The sequence below is a fragment of the Microcebus murinus genome, chromosome 8 (assembly GCF_040939455.1).
Source record: "Microcebus murinus isolate Inina chromosome 8, M.murinus_Inina_mat1.0, whole genome shotgun sequence".
Classification (NCBI taxonomy): Eukaryota; Metazoa; Chordata; class Mammalia; order Primates; family Cheirogaleidae; genus Microcebus; species Microcebus murinus.
The window spans coordinates 45,230,848-45,253,062 of record NC_134111.1 but is presented as its reverse complement, the minus strand read 5'-3'; the positions used below and the strand labels follow the sequence as shown (position 1 = coordinate 45,253,062).

The 22,215-nt window shown below is 33.9% G+C and overlaps 1 protein-coding gene across 2 annotated transcripts in view; it reads left to right on the top strand.

The window, feature by feature from the left end:
• The window catches only part of GALNT3 (polypeptide N-acetylgalactosaminyltransferase 3), a 50,093-nt gene that overhangs the window by 16,457 nt on the left and 11,421 nt on the right, over window positions 1–22,215 (top strand). For both annotated transcript variants that reach the window (XM_076005614.1, XM_012761175.3), the window contains exons 2-7: window positions 7,470–8,093; window positions 12,597–12,769; window positions 17,521–17,670; window positions 19,538–19,772; window positions 20,248–20,365; window positions 21,775–21,975. In XM_076005614.1, the coding sequence (XP_075861729.1) occupies window positions 7,579–8,093; window positions 12,597–12,769; window positions 17,521–17,670; window positions 19,538–19,772; window positions 20,248–20,365; window positions 21,775–21,975 (1,392 nt within the window). In that variant the 5' untranslated portion in view covers window positions 7,470–7,578. The remainder of the gene's footprint in view (window positions 1–7,469; window positions 8,094–12,596; window positions 12,770–17,520; window positions 17,671–19,537; window positions 19,773–20,247; window positions 20,366–21,774; window positions 21,976–22,215) is intronic.

Sequence of the window (22,215 nt, the reverse complement as noted above, 5' to 3'; positions counted from 1 at the left end):
CCACTCTACCTTTTGTCTCATAACCTGCAGATACCTTTGTTTAGAAAGCCATCATATTTTATAACAGTTGCATGTAATTTGTTATCCACTGGTGGCGTTTTCCAACCACCCAGAGCAACTCTTTGCCTTTAGTTGAGATCCTCAAGGTGTGTTTGGTGCTGCCCCGTCTCTATGCACTTTGCTTGACATCAGTGTTTGTTGTTGTACATCCACAAGTCACTTCCTGCTCAGAAGAATTGCTGGCAAGGATGTGAACATGGACCTAAACATAATCAAAACTACCAAACCACAAGTGGCAAATCACCATGAAATTTGATTCTGCCAATAAATGCAAGCAGAAATTACTTCCTGCCGCTCCCCCATTCCCTGACACTTTCACTAGCAGATGAGGGGCACTTAAAACTTCTGCCAGACCAAGCACATAAGTGTTTTTTTATCAGGACAAGGGTTTGTTTTTATTTAATTTACTTTTGTTTTTTTTTAAAATTCAATTAGGAAATCCAGATGATAATATGTGGCAAAGATCCCATAAGTATTAATTCACAATAGCGTACTTTTCTTAATCTACAATCTGTATTAGGATTTTAGGATGCCATTTTGTGTTTTCTTGCTTAGTGCAGTTACCCTTAAGTCTTTATAGCATGCTCTAACTCAGTAGCAAGCAAGTTTTATATACCAATTAGGCTTTGTGCCGATTAAATTCATCTGGAACCAGACCTTAAATCCCTGGAGTTGTACTAGTTTATTGTCACAAACACAGACGAGAAATGGAAAGAACCACTGTCCTCCTGTTTTATTAAATGCTACTTTTGTGTGCAGTTACAAAGTTCTGCTTGTCACTGCTTTAGAAAATTGCTTCAGCTGGAATTTTAGTAACAACTAACATTCCTGCAACTTGTGCTATTTAGCCTGGAGAGACAAGTGTGATGATAAAGATGGATCTTATCTTGACATTTTCCCTCTTCAATCTACATTTAAACAAGATCCCCAGGTGATTTGCAGTCACTTTAAGGTTTGAGAAACTATAGTCTAGATAACTGGAAGCACAGCTTTTTTATTAGGTTATTGAGTATGCAATGTCTGATTTCCTGAAGTATTAACTTTGACAGTTGATATCCCTGACATTTCACTTTGACGCTTCTTGTTTTATTTTTATTGTGATGGTACATCCTCATTCAGACGCATGGCTTGGCTTACGATTATCTTTCAAATTTTTTTAGTGCACTTTTTGTGAAACCATGGGTAAGTAAAAAATTCGTGTTATTTTCAAATGAGTGGAACCATTTTCTGTCGTGGAACCAATGCAGAGCAGACAGCTTGAAATATCAGCAAAGTGTTTGGGAAGGATGTGGCTAATGAATGCATTGAGAAGTTCCATTTCCATAAAATCCAGAAGTTCTAGTGATTTTAATCTTGAAAGTGAGCCACTGGGCAACCAGAGACCAAGGTGGATAATGCTGAGTTGAGTTCTGTAGTGGAAGCCAATCCATCTCAACCTGTGAATTAGCAGCAGGGTTTGATGATACTATTCCTACAATACTGGACCATTTGAAACCAATTGGCAAGGTAAAGAAGCTGGGTAGATGGGTTCCACATGAATTAAACAAGCATCAGAAGAGAAATAATTTGGAAGCTTGCCTTTCTTTGTTGTCAGGACATAAAGGTGAACCACTTCTACACTGTGTTGTTACATGTGATGAAAAATGGATTCTTTTTGACAATTGAAAGCATTTGGCACAATGTTTGGATAAAGATGAAGTGCTGAAACACAGTCCAAAACTAATGACGTCTGTTTGGTGGTCCAAAGCTGGTATTATCCACTACAACTTCATGTAACCTGGTCAGTCGATTATAGTGAATGTCTACTGCAACCAATTGGATGTAAGGATGAGGATGCTTGTAATTAGCAGCTGAGATTTGTCAACAGAGACAGGCCAATCCTCTTGTAAGACAACTCTTGACCACATGTTGCACAAATAATGCTGCTTAAACTACAGAGGCCGAGTTGGAAACTCTCTGTCATCCACCATATTCACCAGACCTTGCACCAACTTACTGCCACTTCTTCCAGCCTTTGGACCACTTCTTGCAAGGAAAAATATTCAATTCTCAACAAGCTTTGGAAAATACCTTTAGTGATTCATCGCCACTCACTCTCCAGGCTTCTTCACTGCTGGCATAAACCATCTACCGTTAAGATAGCAAAACTGTATTGATAGTTTAGGTGCATACTTTGATTAATTGTACTGCTTCTTGTTTGAGATATAAACTAAATTTTTCATTCAAAATCGGACATTTCACATTTAATAACCTAAATAGATTAAATTTGTAAGATCTTCAGGTCTTTCTGTTCAGATGGAAGCATATCTTATCCCTGAGAATAATCCATTGATTTTAACTCAGTATCCAGCCTGTTAAAATTGTGTATATTGTTTTACCTTTTTATTTTGTGTATAGTTTTATTTATTAATAATGCCTTTTTATAATATTACATATGTACTAGGATACAGATTAGTATTTTTAAAAACTAGGTCTCTGAATTTCTTTCACTTTTTGAAATTTATAAGAATTTAGGATATAGAACTCTGAATTTTTTTTTCTAGTTTTTAAAAATCATTTTATGGTTTTTACTTGTCTTCCTTTGTGAATCTGATCTTTGATGATTAGCAAATAATCAATTTGGATTGGTGTATTTAAAGGTTTTAGAAAGAGTACAAGAACAAACCCTTTGGTAATCATTTCTAATATGCAAATATGACATGTTATATCAGGTTTGCTGTTGTATTGATTTTTTTTTATCAATTCTCAAACTTCTAAGGGCAATTGAAAGTTGACTGCAGGAAAGATTTGTTTCATTAGCTATTTTCAAATAGGTCTTCAAATTTGGCAGGCAGTATTGACAAAGAACATGGCATTATTCTCACAAAAAGGAATTAAGAATCTGGTTTTATTTTGCTCATTCATTATGGTGTTTGTCTTTTAGATTATGTGTTTATTGATCAAGTCTCAGTTTTCTTATTTTTATGATTGGAATCAAATATTTATAAAATAATTTTACAGAATCATAATTTGCAATAAAAGCTCATTGCCTTATTTGTATCAGGTTTAGTCCCTGAACTATTGCAGAAAACTTTGGGTCATTCTAGCTTTGGATTTATCTTATTTCTCCATGTCTAAATAACTTTTGCTCAAATTTGTATCAAGAATCTATTTTGAAAAACTTGTCTTTGGAATATTAGGAATTAATAATGTGGTTGCCTTTGAAAAAATACTGCCTTTTCCTTATCAGGTGCTAGATTTGATTTTCCAAAAGTCATTGTGATCTAGACTAGTGATTCTTAATCCTTGCTGCTTGTTAGAAGGATCTGGAGAGTTTAAAACAACAACAAAAGCAGTGTGTAGGCTCTGCCCCTAGACAAATTAGACTCGCTAGTGGTGGAGTCTAAGGCACTTTTTTAAAAAGAGCTTTCAACTAAGGTATATCCAGAGTCGAGGACAGCTAATGAAGATGCTTAATGTTGAGTGCCATTTGTCATTAATGAAACCTAATATTTCATATTAACAGCAAATGACAGAAAAGTCATAATGAAAATCCCTGGGGGATCTGTGTAGGAATCTTCAGGTGATCAGGAATTAATAAGGGAAGACAATCCCTTTAGAAATAGGCTGAAAAGACCAAAGTATCATCTTCTTACTTTTAGACTCTGCCTCTGAAAGGATCTGGACCTCTTAATCATACATTGTCAAGATCTATAATCTTATCCTCAGTCTTTATTTCTATCCCTTGAAAACAGTTTTAAAAAAAAAACTGGTTTGTTTACATTCCCCAAAATGATATGAGGCTAATTGTAGTTTTTATGGTTTTTCTACTCGGTTTTTTTTCTTTTATTGTCTTACATTTAGGATATCGGTTCTTGACCTTTAAACACTTTATTTCAGATTACATCAGTTAAAAGCTCAGAATTTTACATCAAGTTTGAACACAATTAGGGAAATGTTGTTCTTAAACTGACTGGACTTGGCCAAGCCACTTAATCTATTTGACTCTGTGTCAGTAAAATTGTAAAAGCATAATGCTTCACAAAATTGCTGGAAGAACTTATGTATTAAGTGTTAAAGTACCAGGGACCTAATCAACATTGAACAAAAGGTAACTGTTGTTTTTGTTGTTGTTTCTAATGAAATCTTGGTCCTCTTTCTTCCCTTTTAGAGTCATAAATCTATATTGGGTGCCCACTATGTTACCAACAAGTGCCAGACAAACAACCATGAATAAGAGAGACATTATCCATGTCTTTCATGAGCTTACCTTGACTCCCTCATTAGAAGTATCCTAAACTAAGCTCTACTGAGGTATTCCTTAGATAGATCCTCATACACACACAATGAAAGAATTATTGCCTTGTTGATGATGAATTCCTCTAATTTATGATTTATTCCTAAAAAAAGAAGTCCCTCTAGCTGCCTTATTAATTCTATCCTTTCAAATTCCTCACCCTACCCACAAATATGATTTCTGGCATAAAATGTTTGGGGAAAACCGTCACCACTGTAGAAGGATTAAGTTCTATCATCATCTCCTACTCTATGCCTTCTCTACATTCTTTCTTGTTGGATGTTCTGCTAAAGTATCTCAAGGAGACCAGCTCAATCCTTCTCAAATTCCTAATCTAGCCTAACCTCTAGCTATGAAAAATCTAGTACCACTAGATAGCACTGGGAAGAGGACTTTGGCTAGTTTTCTTAGGGATATAAAGGAGGGTGAACATATAGATTGGTTAATATGTATCTTTTGTCAAGCTGAAGTAGAAAAAGGGAATTGGATGAGAACCACTGTCTGAGACTCCAATATTTTGTTCATTCTTACCTTCCTGGAACCTCTTAGATCATGTTGCTGCTCTCTTCGTCTGAAAGTGCTCTGAATCCTAAGCTTTAGGATCTTGGGTATATGAGTACAACTATTCTGTTGGAACTATTCTGTTCATTTCTGATTTTGCACTAAAGCCCATTAGATCACATCTGTTGAAGTTTACTTTTAAAGATCAACTGTCAAAACAACATTTCTCAAGGATGTGATGCAGATTGTAAAATTACCTCCACTTGATGTGGATAATTTATCTGTAATTTTGTCTTGTCTTGTTTTCTTATCCCTCTTCCCCTATAAGATCAGAAAGACTGGTCTTTCTTTCCAATCTCTCCTATTTCTTCCTACCGTTAAAAGTAGGTATCTCTCTCTCTCCTCTTTACATTCTCTCTAGGTGGACTCTTCTATATCCCAAGATTGACTCTCAAATTTTCATCTCTAGCACAGAGATTTTTCCTGATTTCCAGTCCCATATATCTATCTTTTTGCTCATTCAAACTCACTTTGGAAGTTCCACCAGCATCTCAAATTTACTATGTCCAAAATTGAACAATTATCTCCCTTATTTTTACCCTGAATTTGTCCTCCTTCCTTTATCTCCTGACTTTGTTAATATCATCACTTAAGCCATCCATCTCCCACTCTTCCCTTTCTCTCACCAAGTCCTATTGTTTGACTCCATTTCCTGGACTTTCTTGAATCAGCCTCTCCATCCATCTGGCTCATCCATCCATCCTCTCATCTCTTTGGTATCTGTCACATATACTAGGGCTGAAGACACCTGTGATTTTTCTAAAACATAAATTTGATTATGATCCTTTCTTAAAAACATGATCTTTCCATTCCATCCATTTAGGCCAAAATTGATAAATATCAAATTCACTGGAAGATGTGAAGTGATCTTTAATTGACCTCCTAGCCTCATCAATTGTCATTATCTCCCTATGCCTTCTACTTTTGCTGTACTCAAGGACGGACCATGTCTTGTCTTTTATGCCTTTGCATCTGCCATTCATTTTCTCTTTTCCCTCTTGTCTATTTTCCTAAAATTTGCTTATATTTTAAGATTCTGCTTAATAGTCATCTCTGGGAAATTTTCCCTAACATTTCTCCTTACTCTCCATATTGCTTTCCTCATCTCCTATCACAGCACGTATCAGGCTACTTTGTGGCTATCTGTGGACTTATTATATTTCAACTCTGCTTCTTGAAGGTAAGGGCTATCTTAAATTTTGTAGCCACAGCTAGCACAACATTTGACATATGATAAAATTACACCACTATAATTACATGGTTCTGTAAGTCTTTATATTAAATCTTCAAATGAAAGCTTAAGGGGTCATTTTATTCTTTAAATGAAGTTCTTAAAGCAACGAAAGCTCAGAAATATTGGAATATCACTTTATGGGCCATATATGTCATAATTGAAGTATCTTTTGGAGCCAAAGTGTCCATTCCACACTGAAAAGAATATAGAGCACTCCAATTAGAAGTAGTGTATAGAACTAAGTTCTGTCTATTTTGTTTATTCAGCTTACAATTTTCTGCCAAAAGCCAGAGAATTCATCTTTAACTTGGTTTTCTTATTTTAAATTTAGTGAGAACTTTGGAAGAGAAGCTGAATAAAGTGTCAAAGTTAATTTTTACTGCTATAAATGACATTTTCTTTAAAATATGTTGAGGCTTTAGGAAGAACAGGCATTTTTCTTCCCCTTTGCCCTTGTAAATTACTTGACTGGCTGTAATGGCACATGGTGTGTAATCATGTACTGTAACGTCGTCTTTTGCTTTTCCTTTCTTTTGCTCCTATTGGCCCATATTAGGGTTTAGTCAATTTACTGCCCTGTATTTAGGGTCAATTGCAAGCAATATTTCATCAAACCAAATTTTGCTTTTTTAACTCAATGATCTCTGTAGATTCCCAAGAGATACTTCAAGTAAAGCGAATGTATTATTTTTTTTTTTACTATTAGATTTTTGTATTTCTGTGAGCTATTGAAAATAGTGGTTCTATAACAACAAATTAAATGCCCTGATTTTCTTGTGTTTATGGGTTCCTTCAGGAGTCATAAGTACTATCAAGTAAGCAAATCTGGGAGCATGCTAGTTTACTTATTGATGAAGCTGCTTTGTTATCTTAATTGGTTTACCTGGAGTAGTGGTTCATAGTTTGAGGGCAAAAACTGAATAAAATGAAGGCCTCTATTTTAGATGGATGTCTGATAGTACCCATCAGTATACTCTGACTTTCTTACAGATCTCCTTTTTTCAATCCATTTAATGAAGTCCTTTGATTCCTTCGTAATCAAGTTGATACTCTCTTTTTTTAATTTGAAAATTTTATGCATATCACATAGTAAATATTAGAGTTAATAAAGAATGTATTTTTTACTGGAGAGAAATCCCTAATATTTTACAGCCCCAGTAGATTGTAGTTAATTGTAGCAACTGTTTTCTTCCAAAAGCATAATTTTCTTGATATCATTTTGTTGACATAAGAATACATTGTTTATAGCTTACGTTCAGTTGTTGGTTGAATGAGTGAAGTGAACCATGCCTGTAGGATTGAATACCTACTAATACCATCTATCATTTCTGTTTATAGGTATTACCATTTAAAGAAATCTACTTGCCAGCAAATCTATGATAAAAAATATAAGTAACAGAGGAAATCATAACAGTTATTTGTCAAGTGACAAGCTTTTAATGTCAGAATGGCTCACCTAAAGCGACTACTGAAATTACATGTTAAAAGACATTACCATAAAAAGTTCTGGAAGCTTGGTGCAGTAATTTTTTTCTTTATAATATTTTTAATTTTAATGCAAAGAGAAGTAAGTATTCAATATTCCAAAGAGGAATCAAGGATGGAAAGACACATGAAAAACAAAAACAAGATGCTTGATTTAATGCTAGAAGCTGTAAACAATATTAAAGATGCAATGCCAAAAATGCAAATAGGAGCACCTGTCAGGGAAAACATTGATGCTGGTGAGAGGCCCTGTTTGCAAGGATATTATACAGCAGCAGAACTGAAACCCGTTCTTGACCGCCCACCTCAGGATTCTAATGCACCTGGTGCTTCTGGTAAAGGATTCAAGACAACCAATTTAAGTGTTGAAGAACAAAAGGAAAAAGAACGTGGGGAAACAAAACACTGTTTTAATGCTTTCGCAAGTGACAGGATTTCTTTACACCGAGATCTTGGACCAGACACGAGACCTCCTGAGTATGTTGAAGAATATTCATTGTTAACTATTTATCAGGTTTGCAAGGGAGAGACATTAACTAAGGAAGTTGTTTGTCCTTTAGCTACTCTGAGGCAGAAAATCAGCAAATACTGTTTGTTTAATCTATTTTATTTTTTTCTTATCATTACTGAGGTTAGATATCCCTATTTGTGTTTGGTGAGGCAGTACAGATATGAAAAGTTGTTAGCTTGGAAATTAGAAAACTAAATTCTAGATCTGACCTCTATCCACAAAAAAAAAAAAAAATCCTTTATTCCTAAGTGCTCTAGTTTTCTCATCTATAATATAGGAGGAAAAATTGGATGGTTTTTATGGGAAATGCAGGAGGTGGAGTAGTCGCTTTCACTTTTCTGTGTATTGCTATAGAATAGAAATGTTTAAAAATCTGCCAAGATTTTGGAGCTATTGGATAATATTTTATGGATTTATAAACTAAGTCATAGACTTTGTGGCCACTTTGAGTGCATAATTATATTTCAGGATGCCCTATGCTCTATAAGTATTCTTTTAAAGGAGACTATTATAACAATTACTATTTCAATTATGATTCTCTAGCATTTTGTTGATTAAGTTCTCATATCTGTAAAGTTATCTCCCTTTGACTACTGAGAGACCAACATTCCTTTTTTTTTTTTTTTTTTTTTTTTTTTGACAGAGTCTCGCTTTGTTGTCCAGGCTAGAGTGAGTGCCGTGGCGTCAGCCTAGCTCACAGCAACCTCAAACTCCTGGGCTCGAGCGATCCTTCTGTCTCAGCCTCCCGAGTAGCTGGGACTACAGGCATGCGCCACCATGCCCGGCTAATTTTTTATATATATATCAGTTGGCCAATTAGTTTCTTTCTATTTATAGTAGAGACGAGGTCTCGCTCTTGCTCAGGCTGGTTTTGAACTCCTGACGTTGAGCAATCCGCCCGCCTCGGCCTCCCAGAGAGCTAGGATTACAGGCGTGAGCCACCGCGCCCGGCCTCAACATTCCTTTTTATTGAGTCACTTTATTACATGTTTGAAGTATACATTTTTGATTAATATTTCCCTCTCAGGTTCTACTATCCTGTCTCTTTGTCCTTAGTTAACCACTATTTTTTTTTTTTAAATCTGTGAAGTAAAGTTCAAATGGTGCATTTGAACTGATATGGCTAAAATGAATTCCAGCATTTTCAAGCCATCAGTAGGTTTTTGAGAGGTAAGACAGGCAAACTGTAAGCAAAAAATGTTTATGTATTTTGCTTTCTGGTTATTACAGAATTATACTTGGTAGTGAACCTGAAGAAAGGAACTTTTGTAGAGTTTGGTCTATTGTTTCACTCAGGTTTTCGAAATTTATGGATTTTGAATATCTCATCCAACTATATGAGTCCCTTAATGTTGAAAGTGTGTAGGTTAGATTTCTGTCACGCTATTTTAATCTGTATGACCCAAATTTAAATTGCTCATCACTTTTAAGTGAATGTGTAAAGAAACGAATTTCTGTGAAATATTCTGTTAGAATGCAGTAATGTACTTTACTGATTTGGGGAGAGGTCTTCACTGAAAAGCAATCGATGTCAAAAATCAATAAGCATGATTTTTATTTTTTTGACATGATAATGTCAGCTTAAGATGAACCTTTTTTTCAATATAGCATTAAGAAGCTACAGTAATTTTCATTAGTGTTAATTGCTAAATGAAAAATATTTAAGCACATTAAGAACATTTTTTGGTTAGGGTCGAAGATTTAATTATTTCTTACTTTGGATAGGGTTTTGTAGAGGTGGTGAATATTTAATTGTTTTTAACTTTGAATGTAACCTGTATCAGCAAGAAACACTTTTTCTGAAGAATTTCCAGTCTTCTCCATGCACAGTAGGAATATAGATCTAGTTTCCCTCAAAGCCAGATAGTCATGTTACTGATAATTTAAGCATGTTTCTATATGCCAAATTTTTCAAATGATTTGATTGGAAATACATAGTCACTTTGGCAAGTTATTTTAATTGCACCACCTTAAATGATGTGTGAAACAATTTTCAAAGCATAAATTTAACATGTTAAGTGTTTCAAAATGAATGAAGTTTATGAAATCATGCTGTGAAATTTCATCACTTGCTTTAATAATATAACATGGTATTTTTACTTGGTATTAGTAGTTATCAGTTAAGCAAATAAATCCTGGTTTAAACTGAGGGAAAGCCTTGTAAGACTAAAGTGATAACATTTTATTAATATGATTTTTTTGTCCAGTTTTTATACTTTAAATCTTCAAAACCTTTTTATAATTCTTGATTAATATTATATTAATTAACCGCACAGCAAATAAAGGTAGGAAAAAGATATTTTAATCCCAAAATTTCACTTTCGCCCAAAAATGCTTGTAAGACAGCAAATCATGAAGTGGTTCTTCTTTTTTTTCCCTCTTAAACATAAACACTATATTATGGAACTTTTAATTTTTTTTAATAATTTTTACTTATAGTTTATGTTGACATATAAACATTTATGTGTTAAAAATACAAGCTTTTATTTAGTCCTTTACTTATGGTTACAGTGTCTATATGAATAGTTTGTGTTTGAGATTGATTTTTAATTAGTAGTTTATTCAAAATTCAATTTAAATTAAATAATTTTCTTTCAACTACCAGTGAGGAAGAGTAATCCACATGTGATTATGCATTTGTTATTGCACTTTTGAAATCATGAAGGCACTAGAGAACAAAATCACTTTCACTTAAAACAACCCTCTCTTTTTTACCCCCAATCTACTTCCTTTTATATCACAGCAAATTTTCCACCCTGAAGACTTGCTCTTAGATAGTGTCTCAAAGACATTCCTGTTGAGGTATGGTGATGAAAGCAGTTAATGAGAAAATTTGTGGATTTTTTTTAGGGTTGCTTTCCCAGGCTTCTAGTATCACGCTGGGGGCTACAATCTCCCCATTGGCCCTGGGAGAGAAACTAAAGTGTATTGGGCTCTTATCTCCAGAAGTGAATTATTTACTTCCTTATCTTTGGGTTTGAACAGCACTGTTTGATTGTTCACACACTGTATTTATAATGCCTTTTGATGGCGTGGGAGGATTTTGTAGTCTGTTGTCCAAAATTGGACAGCCATTTATGATTTTTAAGTGACCTTAAAGATATAGTTGCTTTATTTATCTTTTCCATAAATGACAAGTGGTTTATTTTAATGTCCCAGAAAAACAATATTTGAAGTCCTCTCTTACATGTTATTTCATTTGACCCTCAGCTCAGCAGGCTGGGAACTGTGGTCCTCTCAATATCTCCAGTCTCAAAAACTGGAGATTTTACAGATTCACTCACATTCCAGCAGCTTAGTATGAAGATTATTTTCATTGAAGAAGGCATTATTATAAAAATGAATTCAAAGCCAGGCAAGGTGGCTAATGCCTGTAATTCTAGCACTTTGGGAGGCCAAGGTGGGAGGATGGCTTGAGACCAGGAGTTTGAGACCAGCCTGAGCAAGAGCAAGACCTCATTTCTACAAAAAGATAGAAAACTTAGCAGGGCATGGTAGTGTGTGCCTGTAAGCTTGTCAATTGGGAGGCTGAGGCAGGAGAATCACTTGAGCACAGCAGTTTGAGATTACAGTACACTATGGTCATGTCACTGCACTCTAGCTGGGGCTACAGAATGGAACTATTTTTTTAAAAATTCAAGATCAATTTATAACTAATGTTTTTAGCTGGTATGGATAGTATCACTAATTAGCCAAGAATACTTAGGGTCTCTCTCTCTCTCTCTGTGCCCAGTGTTTCAGATGATAACAGAAGCACAGGACTTTTAACATGGTTTTAAGTATTTATTTAAATTTCTTAATATGTTCTTTTCAAAGGAAAATTTTAAATGCTAGGTCATATTGAAAGGTAGATCAGATTTTTGGAAGAAAATCTTTAATATAGCTCATGACAAATGGTAGTATTTGCTGAATGGTGAACATCATATGAATGTAGGTTCTGGGGTAAAACTTATTTTTTCCCTTTTGGCTCCATATATAAATTAAGTAAATTGATTAAATAAACTTGGAAAATGTTAGAAAACATGAATTACATACTTAGGAAAGTATTTAACAATGTTCCACAATTTTTAAAGTTTCAGGTAAGAGAAATGATTTCTGCAACAAAAAAGAAAAATTTGGTTTTGTGCAATGACAAGGATTTGCCATTTTTACATGTAGTCTCATGTGGAGGTTATTTTCATTATCAAAAATGCTATTTGTATTTAAAATTATATTGTTGAAAATGCTTACAATAACATAATCTTTGACACATTGTAATCCCTATCAGTACACATGATCTCTGGTGAATGATCTGCTTGTAAAAAAATTTGTTTTAATCTATTTATACTTATATAGCATTAAAATTATCTTACATAGAAAGAAACTATCATTTTTTGTTGATAATGATTAAATAATAATTTTAGCAATGGTATAGCTGTGGCATCAAATAATGTAATTTATAATTGTTGTACTTCTTTCACTTCTTCTAGATGTATTGAACAAAAATTTAAGCGCTGCCCACCCCTGCCTACCACCAGTGTCATAATAGTTTTTCATAATGAAGCGTGGTCCACGCTGCTTAGAACTGTCCACAGTGTGCTTTATTCTTCACCTGCAATACTGCTAAAGGAAATCATTTTGGTGGATGATGCTAGTGTAGATGGTAAGAAAGCACATGCAAATTAGATTGTTTCCCAAATACATCCATGTGGTGGTGTCTAAAGTCTATTTGGTTATATTTTGCTCTCTGTATGCCATCTCAGAGCTTGAATATAATAGTTTGGATGCATGTATGATAAATTAGAAGCCAAGTATGTACATATTCAAATATTTTGGAGTACATAAATGTATGATACATTATTATTTTAACTATATAGTCCTCAGTGTGAGATACTTATTGTAAGGGATAGTGGTTAAGAGCACAGACTTGAGCCTTGATGTGAATCCTAGCTCTTGTCCTAACCAGCTATGTAACTTGGACAAGTTACTTCACTTCTCTGCCTCGGTTTCTTTATGGGTAAAATGGGAATAATAACGTATTTCATCAAATTTATTGTAAGATATGTCATTAGCTTTTAAACCACAAGAAGGAAGAAAACCATAGCCAATTAAACTTAACATGACATTGATTATAAGAAGTATCCAATTATGTAGCTTAGAATAGATGAAATACAGAAATAGTACATAACTCTAGGGGTTTTTTGAAGATTAAATGAGTTAATATAAATAATACATCAATAAATAATGAGTAGTTAAAAATCACTTAAGAGTCACCACGTTGTTTTATTTTGGTTCTTTTTTTTTTTTTTTTTTGAGACAGAGTCTCGCTTTGTTGTCCAGGCTAGAGTGAGTGCCGTGGCGTCAGCCTAGCTCACAGCAACCTCAAACTCCTGGGCTCGAGTGATCCTTCTGCCTCAGCCTCCCGAGTAGCTGGGACTACAGGCATGCGCCACCATGCCCGGCTAATTTTTTCTATATATATCAGTTGGCCAATTAATTTCTTTCTATTTATAGTAGAGACGGGGTCTCGCTCTTGCTCAGGCTGGTTTTGAACTCCTGACCTTGAGCAATCCGCCCGCCTCGGCCTCCCAAGAGCTAGGATTACAGGCGTGAGCCACAGCGCCCGGCCATATTTTGGTTCTTTTAAATATTCCAATATTATTTACAAAGTTAGCCAAATCCTTTACTACATTTCTTCCTTAAAATTAGAAGTCAGGTACTAAATTACACATTTTAAATTGGAATCACAAGGCTAATCTAACAAATGCTCTAATTTGTTAAATTTTCGAACATAAGTATTTTAAACACTGAATAGATACAGATTTTTTCAATGATTATAAAATTTATTCCTGAATTAATTTAGGTTTGGAGTCAGATTCCTGAAGGTCAAGTCCCATCTCTAGTGCTAATTAGTTGTTTCTTCATCTGTTAAATGGCAATAATACTTTTTCATTAAATCCAAAACACCATCTATTGTAAGATACATCATTACTTTACCTAAGGGGAAAAAAAAAACAGCTTATTAGATGATGTTCTATCAATTATAACATGTATCCAGATACCAGAAATTATAATAAGTGAATAAAACATGAAATTATTAACTTGATTTATTTCATAATGATGAAATGCAGTCATATAATTCTAAACATTTTCATTGTTTTTAAAAATTTTTTATATTTTATTTATTTTTATTTCAGCATATTTTAAAATTAAATATCCTGAGTGAATTAGGCTTATGTTCGCTCAAATTAATATCTAGGTAGAATATGGTTATCACCAGAGATTTTGACCTACATGTTTAACGTATCTTCCAAATGAGGAAATTTTATAATTCAAGTCCCCTGGATTCAAGTAACACGTTACAGATCTCTAAATTGAATCTCAGTCCCAGATACTTCACAACTCATTTGTAATCAACTGGTTTATTTATTACTTGATCTGTCCTGAATTTTTTCTTAGTCTTTCTGTCTAGTTGGACTGCAGTACATAGAGTTTTAAATGATATCTGATTAAGTTCTGCATACCTCATATATTTTTACCTTTAAAAACAAAAACCCAACAACTCTAGCTTAGAAATCTTTCCCTCTTCTTTGGTTTCTCTTGATTTCTATTTTGAAATCATCTCAGAGGATTTTTATTTTGTTTGATTTTCCAAGTAGTGAGACAATAGGGGCATTGTCAGTTTGCTTCTAGTAAACCTGCAGTTCAAGGCACCATCTTTATTTAATTGGACAAACAAAATTATAAAATTAAAGGAAATCAGAATGAAAAGTAATAACCACTTGTATAATGTTCCCTGTTTCAACCATTTTAATGCTTCAAATTTCTTTCGTATTCATTGTCTAAATAAAGAGTGTTTTCTAATTATATTCATTTCAGAAATCCCACTTTAAAATCTGACATTTTTACCTAACATTGTTATTAGCCTGTTTCTTTGACCTTAAAACCATTTTAACGACAGTGACAAGATGCATTTTACTTAAGCATCCATCTTTTTTTCACCCTGTACTGTTACTGTACACTATACTGCAGTGAATATCTTTGTGTTTATGTCATTTTCCTTCTTTTGAATTATACCTTTAGATAAGTTAGGAGAAGTAATACTGTTGGTTAAAGAATCTGGATATGTTTATAATTCTTCATAGCAATCAACAATAGATTTGGAATTTTTTTTTAGCTAAACTTATCTTTGCATACTCATGTAATTTATCTTATTGAATTAATCAGAGAGCTTTCTAGTGAGTACTCACTGTGAAAAATGTGGCCTTCATTGCTGTAAAGGAATAACTAGTCCCTGATTCCAATTTGCTTATGGAAAGGCAGCATGTGGTTAACCAGGTAACAATGAGATAGTTAAATCTCAGTGATAACAAAAGACAACATTTTAAGAGCATAGGCCATATGGTAGGCCCTGTCTTAAATGCTTTATTTGTACAGTAATCTCTGATTTAATGCTCCCAATAATCTTCTGTGATGGCAAATCCTATTATTCCCATCTTACAAAGAAACTGAGGTACAGAAAAGGTAAAATAGTTTGCCCAAGGTTGCACAGCTAAAAGTGATGGTTGATGGTGACATACATTGAACCTAGGATATCTGATTTCACATGGCTTTGTGTTCTTAACCTCCCTAAAGAGGGATGGGGGGAAAATTTAGGGGATAGATCAAAATTTACAGAAGTTCAGAAGTTGGGGGTAAATCAAAAATTTCTTAACAAATTCAAACAGTGAGAAGGTTTATTGAAGGAATCTGTAGTAACTCCATTGAAAAAAATCAATCCCCATCAAGAACTTTGAAATTTTACAAGACTCTTAAAGCATAAAATGTTAATGATTGTATTTTTAAGACAAATTACAATCCTGCTTGTCTTTCAGAGAATTATTTCTGAGGTACTTAGAAAGTGTTTAAAAAAGTTCATCCAGGCCGGGCGCGGTGGCTCACGCCTGTAATCCTAGCACTCTGGGAGGCCGAGGCGGGCGGATTGCTCAAGGTCAGGAGTTCAAAACCAGCCTGAGCGAGACCCCATCTCTACCATAAAAATAGAAAGAAATTAATTGGCCAACTAATATATATAATATAAAAAAATCAGCCGGGCATAGTGGCTTGTGCCTGTAGTCCCAGCTACTTGGGAGGCTGAGGCAGGAGGATCACTTGAGCCCAGGAGTTTGAGGTTGCTGTGAGCTAGGCTGATGCCACGGCACTCACTCTAACCTAGGCAAGAAAGCGAGACTCTGTCTCAAAAAAAAAAAAAAAAAAAAAATGTTCATCCATTACTCTGAGACAACAATGTTTAGATATTTATTTTTCCACAAAGGAAGTTCCTGGACTGTCACCTCCCTTATGAATGTTTAAGCTCTAAATAAGCAACTCTCTTATCTGTACCACTGGGCAACTGAAAAAATATATATCATCACACATAAAGTCAAAGTGATCTGAATTTGCTTCTAACTTCTGGCAGAAGCAAACATTTACCCAAGACATTCACTGACTTTTTCAATATTCCCAAATCTTTGGTGCTGTGCTCTGGGCCCAAGAAGGCCACTTGAAGAACATTATATACTCAACAAGGAATCAAGAATTTAATAGTGAAAAAGCGGGCTTAAGAAGTTGTTTGACAATATGAACAATACTTTACTGATTTTATTAATAAATTTTTTCCAACTATCTCAACTTTTGCTTATTGTGTGTGTCATCCAAACTGGATATTGAATATCTTAAATCACACACCTATTACTAATATATGCCTATTTTTAACCTTATTCTTGATTTACAGGCTCCTTTTTACTTTCATATTTTTACTGGAAAAAATTCGGTCAGGAGACTCCAAAGCTTTCGAAAATTTTCTGCTGACTCTTTGTAGAAATATTCCCAAACTGGTGTAGCTCAGGACTTTCCTACACGCTTTTTCCTTAACATTTTTGTCTTAAATTATTTTGATCACTGCCTAAATATCAGAGAATCCTTTTGATACTTAGCATTTCCTTTAAGATTTCCAGATTTAAATACTAATTTTTAAAAGGTGAATACATTTTTGGCCAAATTCTGTTTCTTTCAGTCCCACAATCAATTTTCTCAGACCTCTAAATAAGTCTTCTTAACTACTTGAGTACACTCCATTTGAAATCTCTCACTTCCCCCAGATATATTTATCGATATGAAATATACAGGGTAAGTATGTGTCATAATGTAATGTGTTACAGTAGTTATAACTTGCATATTTAGCCTTTTTATCCCAGTAAAGAAGTAAAAGAGTGAAAATAAAAATAATAATTTTCATCTTACTGGAAGCACACATACAACTAACTGTTAAGATTATGAATTTGGAAGGAACATTGCTCTATGGTTCATTAGCGTTCATTTATTGTATGTGAAAATACATTTAGAAAGAGTTAATCCTGTTTTTTTTCCTTACAGAGTACTTACATGATAAACTAGAGGACTATATAAAACAATTCTCTATAGTAAAAATAGTCAGACAAAAGGAAAGAAAAGGTCTGATCACTGCTCGGTTGCTAGGAGCAACAGTAGCAACAGCTGAAACGCTCACATTTTTAGATGCTCACTGTAAGTATATCTGTATAGATATAGTTGTATCATTTTCCTTCCCCCTCCCTCTAATTTAAAAGGTAAGGAAGTTTTCCCTTTATTTTCTTTAACAGCATTTTCAACTGATGATTATGACAATGACAGCCCAGGCAGGTAACAGCTTTGCATAGGAACTTCCTTTCAACTTAAACAGAGTTCTCCTTTGTGTTTAAGTCTGTTGAACTGTAATGTTTTCTAGTGACCAGCTTCCCAATAGGGTTATTCTTGCTGGGATTTTTTTTCTTTCTCCCAGATATTCATCTTGTAAAAAAAAAAATTTTTTTTCCCTTGTTATTCTTGATTTCTGCACTTTAAAGTGAGTGAAAGTTTATTTCTTTAACAGGTATAGTCAACCTTGTCATTAAATTTTGTCCTAGTATGGAAACTTTTAATTTTTATTCTCCCAAATTTGCAGACTCCTTTATATGCCAAGTTAGAGGTGCTTCCCTTCAACTTCTGATAGCACTTCCATGAGCATTGTCAATTTTTATTTGTTTTCTTTTGTTGCTGTGGGATTTTTCTTTGTAATTTTTTTCAGTATCAATGTTTTTAAAGTATTTAGAAAGTACTTTCAGAGTTAGTATGTAATGTACATGCTAGGTATTACTAAAATGTCACTTGAGCTGTAAGTTTGGAGGGTTTTATTCTTTATGTGAGTGTCTACTTTTGAATTGGCCAGCCTTTAGGCTATGTTTGACACAGCTGGTTTTGAGCATATGCTAATTGTCATAGAAGGCCTTTGGACTTGCTTGAGTTGTTAACATCTAGTTCTCTCTTAACCCCAGGCATTTTAAAAAAATGAAGAGAAGTTTAAAGGTAATCCAAGAGAGGTGTTTTACAAAGGCAAATACCATTCGCTAGTATTCCTCCTCCTCGTCCAAAACTATAATAAGATCAGACTGAGCATTCTTCCCCTCCAGCTGAATGTGTCTGACGGTCCTCCAGGACCGTGACTGCCAAATTCCACTTAGTGGGGAGCCCAGAATAGGTCTGCACACGCATCGTCTGAACCCACAGTGTGTTAGATGAGACAGCCTGGCCTGTAGCCAGGGCCCAGACCTGTCATGGGACTTCTTGGCCCTCGCTTTTCATTAGGTCTGGAGCAGCCTTGAATGGCCCTTCATCTCCAACTGCTAAAATCAGAATGTTCTGACTCCTTGACTTTTCTCCCAAGACCCAGTCAGAGAAATGAAGATTTCAATTACTGTACCTTACTGAGGGGTAGACAAGTTTAAATAAACACTTTTAGGGCTAGGTAATGTGGACCAGTAAAAAGTTATCTTTGATTCATAGCTCATTTTCAAGGGAAATACATCATCTAAGCCTTAAATACACCAGCATTATTTTGCAGCTTTTCTAGGAGAAAAAATCATTATCATCTATAGGGAAATTTTCCTAACTATGCTGAATTTTGTTTTACCTTTTTCATCCTACCCTTATCACAAAAAACATTTAAGAAATCTCCCCTCTGGAGACCTATTGTACAGCATGGTGACTATAGTTAATGATGTGTCTATTTGAAAATTTCTAAGAGTAGATCTCAGATATTCTCACCCCCCCACACACACACACGCGCATGCACACACAAAGATAATGAGATAATGTATATGTTAATTAGTTGTCATAATCATTTCACAATGTATACATAAAACTATGCTGTATACCATAAATATATAGAATTTTTGTCTATTATACCTCAATAAAGCTGGAAAAAAGAATCTCCCCTATATAAATATTCAAAACATAAATGATTTTGTTATTCTCATTTCTCTGTAAACCTTTGCCCAAACAACTAAAGGAAAAAGTTTTCAGTGTTTTTATTGAATTAATATTATGGTTTCTCTAGGTGAGTGTTTCTATGGTTGGTTAGAACCTTTGTTGGCCAGAATAGCTGAGAACCACACTGCTGTTGTGAGCCCAGATATTGCATCCATAGATATGAACACGTTTGAATTCAATAAACCTTCTCCCTATGGATTTAACCATAATCGTGGAAATTTTGACTGGAGTCTTTCATTCGGCTGGGAATCACTTCCTGATTATGAGAAGCGCAGAAGGAAAGATGAAACCTACCCAATTAAGTAAGATGATTTCTCTCCAAGTCTTATATTTACCCCATATACTATACACTGAATATGTATGCACTTTTTGCTTTTATAGTAGTTGCCTCTGAGGTAATTCATATTAACAAAATGAAGAACACACATGTTCTACATAGGATAGAAAAGACATTTGTGCACTTACTTGCACAAGATGTTGCTGACTAAGAAGTAGAATTAAGTGAGCTCTTATGTCTTTCTCATAAATCATTACTTAAGAGTCTTAAAGCAGGGCTAGGAGAGAACATTTAATGTTGCTCTGCTGTGAGAGGTCACAAAGTACTCCCCCCCGAAAAAAAACAACTTGACTTTGAAGATACCATTTTTAGTTTCTATTAACCTATACAAAAGTTTTGAAATTGTGATGTCTTTAATATGTGAATTTGTTGCAATTCTTAAAATATGCTATCTTATCTTTAGTTTTTATAATAAAGTTTGACAATGGATTATTTTTCAGAACACCCACCTTTGCAGGAGGCCTTTTTTCTATATCGAAAAAATATTTTGAGTATATTGGAAGTTACGATGAAGAAATGGAAATCTGGGGAGGTGAAAATATAGAAATGTCTTTCAGAGTAAGTTTTTGGAGATTAAATATAGCATACATGTTAAACAATGAATTATATTGTGTTCTAATTGGCTGGCACAGATTATTACAGATGTGTGCAGTCTTTTTGTGCTTTCTAAAATTTAATTGCTAGAAATTTTGGAATAAGAATATTTCCTTTTAAAATGTAATTCAATATATTTATTCATTGTTGCCGATGTTACAAGAGGAATCAGTGTCCAGGCAATAACACCAATTAATGCACTAGTAGCCACTGAATTCCAGCCAAGATAAATATAATTAAATCAAGTGCTTCAGGAAATGAGTTGATTACCAAGGGAGACAGAATGGAAAAACATTTATGTATAATTTTAAAGGACATTGGACTTAACCATTTGGATTAAATGAGCTGTTTTTTTTCCCTATACATATTAAAATTTAATATGAAAAACAAAATAAAGACTTTGGATAGTCTTCACATACTCCTTATTTATTTGATTTTATGAGTTTCATTTATTTTTCATCTCTTAGGCCGAAATGTAGTGGAAAAAAGAACTGAACTAAGAGTTAGAAGATTTAAGTTTTGGCTCTGGCTTCATCACATACAGTGATGATCTTAGCCAAGTTTGTATTTCTTATGGGCAGGGGTCTTGTTTTATTCATTTCAAAATTTCTAACCCTTAGCACATGTTGGATCTCAAACAGTTTGTTGAACTGAACAGAGTTTTCTCATTTGTTTAAAAAAGAAAAGGAGAAAAAGAGGAAATGATCACTTTTCCTAATATTAGCACGTACTATTAAACATGACTTTTTTTTTTCAAGTTTTTTGCTTGATGATTATTTTAAGATACTTAAATGAAAAGGTATTGATTTCATGATTTTCCATCTTATTTCAGAACTAATGCAAATAAATTTTCTTGACACTTTCTAAATAGGCATGAATTTTTTATGATGATCAACTACTTCATAAATGTAATAGATCATACTTTGGTAAAAATGGCTTTCTGGAATTGTTTTCTTGATTGCAAAATTAAATATGCAAAGAGTAAATAGGGACTGGGTCCACTTACACCCATGCTGCCAGTTCATGGCTTAGAAGAAAAATCCTGTGGTTTAGAAAAAAGACCATATTGAGATGGATGTCAGCATATGAGCCTTTGGTTTTCTGTGCATATTAAGGAAATTGCTTGTTTAAAAAAAAATTTGGAATTCATTTTTATGAAAGATCTGGAATCACTATTTGTTAACTTTCTGAAAATGTGCTTTTGTTATCTTTAGTGTTTATACCATTTAACAAAATCAGGGGTCAGATTATTTGTGAAATTATAATGAATCTTTGTATTTTGTTTTTATTAATATCTTAAAGGTGAACTTAAAAACAACACTTTGATTTTTCCTAAAATATTGTAAATTTAAACAAATATCATTAATTATCAGGTATGGCAATGTGGTGGGCAGTTGGAGATTATGCCTTGCTCTGTTGTTGGACATGTTTTTCGCAGCAAAAGCCCTCATTCCTTTCCAAAAGGCACTCAGGTGATTGCCCGCAACCAAGTTCGCCTTGCGGAAGTCTGGATGGATGAATATAAGGAAATATTTTACAGAAGAAACACAGACGCAGCAAAAATTGTTAAACAAGTAAGTTAGAGCTAAATAATTAAATTACAATAAAAATCTATATCAAGTTCACATGTCCTTTTGCTTATTTGAATCAACTCAAGTGCAAAACATTAGAAAAATTTATCTTTAAAACTAAGTTTTTATTTAACTCTTAAAATCTATAAGGTATGAATGCCAGTTTTCTCTTTTCTTAAGAAAAATTAAGTAAACTGCTTTTGAAAAATTTGGACATTTTACTTGATGTTATCCTTTTTAACA